At 38.3% G+C, this 2,208-nt stretch overlaps 1 protein-coding gene across 1 annotated transcript; it reads right to left on the bottom strand.

The window, feature by feature from the left end:
* Nucleotides 1-384: 384 nt before the first annotated feature.
* On the bottom strand, nt 385-1,659 carry LOC131030091 (uncharacterized). Its single transcript, XM_057960770.2, has one exon. It carries the CDS (start codon nt 1,392-1,394, stop codon nt 819-821), a length of 576 nt encoding a protein of 191 aa, XP_057816753.2. The 5' UTR covers nt 1,395-1,659; the 3' UTR covers nt 385-818.
* Between the last annotated feature and the right edge of the window lie 549 nt (nt 1,660-2,208).

The raw sequence follows: 2,208 nt of genomic DNA, 5'->3' as shown, positions 1-2,208 counted from the left end.
ATCTTTATAGTTTAAAATTTACTTAATCTAACTATTTCACTAAGATGTTGCTCTCTTTTCTTTATTATTATACCCACTCTTGCCACATTATCACTCCTTTGACTTCCACACTCCATCTAATTATTTTTTATACTCGTCTAAATAATATACAATTTTCAATAAAATAAAATAACAATTTTTTAACAAGAATTCTTTAACCAAAGAGAACAATAAAGCATCTATATCTAATGTTGCTTATCTCACCTACAACCACTAAGATCCAATATCTAATTTCATCAATTTCTAAATAGAACAAAAATAATTGCCATATAAGATAAATTACATTAGAATAATATTCTTGAGTAATAAATTTCTAAATAGAACAAAAATAATTGCCATATAAGATAAATTACATTAGAATAATATTCTTGAGTAATAAAAATAATTATTAGAGATTATAAAAACATAAAAAGTAGGTTGAAAACATGTAAGGTGTGTACATCAGTTTTGGGGAAAACAATTCGTGCACATGATAACGGGACTGATGGAAAGAAAACAACTTCATTAACCCAACTCCGTCAAATGACGGACAAAACTCTAAGCTGAAAATTAACCCAACCCGTAAAACAGCGAACCACGCTGAATGTTTCGTAGGGGAGGGTTTCGTAGCAAGGAGAAACTTTATAAGAGCCGCTTTCCGGATTCGAACCTGTAACCTGCCGTAAATAAAACTGTTACAAATTCCCTTCCGTAACGTATAAGAAAGAAAAACCTCTTTCACACTTAAATGAGGTATATTATTCTCAGCCTGTGGACTTTTGAGCAGACTGGTATCAAATCTATCCGATCCAAGCCGCCATCTGTGAAGGATTGAAAATGCCGGGCAAGTGGATGTCATCTGAGCGGAGGAAATTGGTGGTGAGAGTAACGTAGAGCGATTCCCTTTCACTGGCAGCTTCATCTCCTCGGATATTCTTCCTCGGTTGTGCTGAAGCATTTTCCCGAGGTGTCCCGATCGAGTCCTGAGGCGGCCATGGTTTCCCGAGCAGTGTCCCTCTTGAAAGGTATTCCCTCGCCATAAAACAGGCCAGCCGCCAGTTAACCACCTTGGCCCGCGAGGGCGGCGCACTAGAAGGGGGGATTTTGTGAGCGTTGGAGGCGATTGTGAGGGGATCGAACCCCGGCGATGGCGATCGGCTTGTCCTGGCAGATCTGTGGATCTTCCCCTGGGAAAAGGTGGACTTTGAACTATCAATATTGATAAGATGCTGTGTGTCCTTATGGAGCTTCATCTTCTTGAACGGTGTGCTTTTTCGCCAGTCGTCTTCCACAAAGGGTTTTCGTCTTCTACAATCTGAAACTTCTTTTTGCTGCTGTTGCGGCTGAGGCGGGGGCCGATGCATATATTTGTCCATTGGCAGATCTGAGAGTGAAATCAGGTCTCCGTGAGATTCGAACACAAGATGTTGTAAATCACCGGATCTTGCTCCATAAGCCCCTCCAAGAACCAATATAATTTGGGAGAAATGGGGTTTGCTTCTTCTTTAAACTACTAATTGCAATCCAACGTGGTTTGTTTCTGAAAAATGAATTCCAGTTCTGTCCTGTGCTTATTGCCTCCCAATCGAGGCAGGGCAAGACGGAAGAAAAGCCCCCGAAACATATGACCAAACCGCTTAGTTTTCCCCCTTTTTAAGATACGTAATCGCACCCTCCGAGAAAGTATATAGAAAGGAATACGCATATGCATTGTTTAATTTTCTTTTTGTCCGCTTCTCCCATGCCATATCATGGAAGGCTCCGACGAATGATGATCAAGCACAACGACAGGGAATGTCCCTCAACTTTGACACATGGGCATCTGCTCTTTTTTCTCGTGCACACCTTTTCTTGAAGTTGGAACTTATGCTGACAGCTGTACAAAGCATTAAGGAATTGATTATTCTTTAAGATAACCTGATATTAATATAGTTTTTATGATCATTCTTGTAAATAAATAAAATTGTAAAGCTGAATCCTTTCCTTAATTGTGGTAAATTAGTTAATTAATATATTAATTCTATACAAGATCGAATCTATAGATTCTGAGTTGAATTCACAAGTATGGATTTTATTTTTGTCGTGAGATATAAGATAACTCAGAAATTTGAATGTGCAATTATTCCTTAGGTTTATATTTTCTGTAATCCTTCTTAATATGAATGTTGGTATGAGTATTCTTAAATTGAT

The sequence above is a fragment of the Cryptomeria japonica genome, chromosome 7 (genome assembly GCF_030272615.1).
Source record: "Cryptomeria japonica chromosome 7, Sugi_1.0, whole genome shotgun sequence".
NCBI lineage: Eukaryota > Viridiplantae > Streptophyta > Pinopsida > Cupressales > Cupressaceae > Cryptomeria > Cryptomeria japonica.
Note: the sequence above shows the minus strand (reverse complement) of the source record. Positions and strands in the feature narration are given on the sequence as shown.

What these genes read in the sequence shown, in the direction of transcription:
- LOC131030091 (XM_057960770.2), bottom strand. Translation starts at nt 1,394, where the DNA reads ATGGACAAATATATGCATCGGCCCCCGCCTCAGCCGCAACAGCAGCAA.